The 1,187-nt window shown below is 33.9% G+C and overlaps 1 protein-coding gene across 1 annotated transcript in view; it reads right to left on the bottom strand.

The window, feature by feature from the left end:
• Window positions 1–1,187, bottom strand: part of EDEM3 (ER degradation enhancer, mannosidase alpha-like 3) — a gene marked incomplete at both ends in the record, with an annotated part of 32,856 nt that overhangs the window by 12,377 nt on the left and 19,292 nt on the right. Inside the window, one exon of the mRNA XM_008594582.1 lies at window positions 578–702. Coding sequence (XP_008592804.1) covers window positions 578–702 — 125 coding nt within the window. The remainder of the gene's footprint in view (window positions 1–577; window positions 703–1,187) is intronic.

The following is a 1,187-nucleotide window of genomic DNA, read 5'->3' as shown; positions in this document are numbered from 1 at the left end:
CCAGATAAATGCTCTTAGAATAACTGGAATGTTAGGGAACATCACATGGACCAAAGCATGCTTTTTATAGCTTGAGTACTTCATACTGTCCACATCTCTCGCACCCAGTGAAACAGAAACTGCCACTGGTCTTCCCCACCCCTCCAAATCAGAAACAGAATAAGAGTACACACATGATACTGCTCTTGAGGAACTCTTGACTGAACACGAATCATAAGCCAGATCATTCATCATCATGATCTGGATAATTTCGAATGTCCTACATAATATTAAAAAACTACTAGCAAAGGGGAAAAAAAATTCCTAAATTCTGATATTTGACAATCATGTGTTCACCTATTTAAAAATTCATTTGAGCACCTACTGTATGCCAGGCACTATGATAAAAATGCATAATTTTCAAACAATTTAAAATTAATCTAGTCAAGAGAGTTTTAAAAAATAAATACAATGAACTAAGGTTTGCATACTCAAATACCCCTTGAAAAAGCATTAAACTTATCTGAATTCTAACTAGTAGTATTTTGTGTTGTTCCAGAGTTACTCTGAGGAAAGGGGATATTAGCAATTGTTTTACCTGTCCTCATGACTTCCAGTACGCACATCCTTCATGGCAGCAAATCCACAAGGCACTCTAGCATATTTATTTAAATTTTCAATAAGTGTTTTCCCTACTTCAAGGTAGTAAGGATCTCCTGTAGCCTATTAAAAAGGAGAATATATGTGTACATATATATATAGCTTATATATTTCCATATACTCATTCACTTATCAAATATTTATTGAGTACCTACTAGGTGCCAGGCACTATATCAGGCACTGGAATGCACGTTGCATAGAAACTAGCTCTAAAGATAAGCCATGGCTCTGCTTTACAAAATTTCTTAAACACACAAGTGGAAACTTGTCCAACTATACATATATACACACCTTAGCCTTTAGATTCAATTTCTAATGCCCAGAAAGTATGCCTTATTGAAGAAAGGTAAAAGACATGCTTTAGAAAACAGGTCTAGAATAGAAAATTTCTCCTTAAAGAAATGCCTACATAAATATTTTAAGACATAAAACTTACATGTCAATTCTTGCATCTTTCAATAACTCAACGGACTAGATAAATCAGTATCGTGATATTTCCAACCATTATAACATTAAACAAGGACTCTGAAAACCCAATTACTATTATA

The sequence above is a fragment of the Galeopterus variegatus genome, unplaced genomic scaffold (genome assembly GCF_000696425.1).
Source record: "Galeopterus variegatus unplaced genomic scaffold, G_variegatus-3.0.2 Scaffold11091, whole genome shotgun sequence".
Classification (NCBI taxonomy): Eukaryota; Metazoa; Chordata; class Mammalia; order Dermoptera; family Cynocephalidae; genus Galeopterus; species Galeopterus variegatus.
The sequence above is the reverse complement of the archived record's forward strand: the minus strand, read 5'-3'. Positions and strand labels throughout refer to the sequence as shown.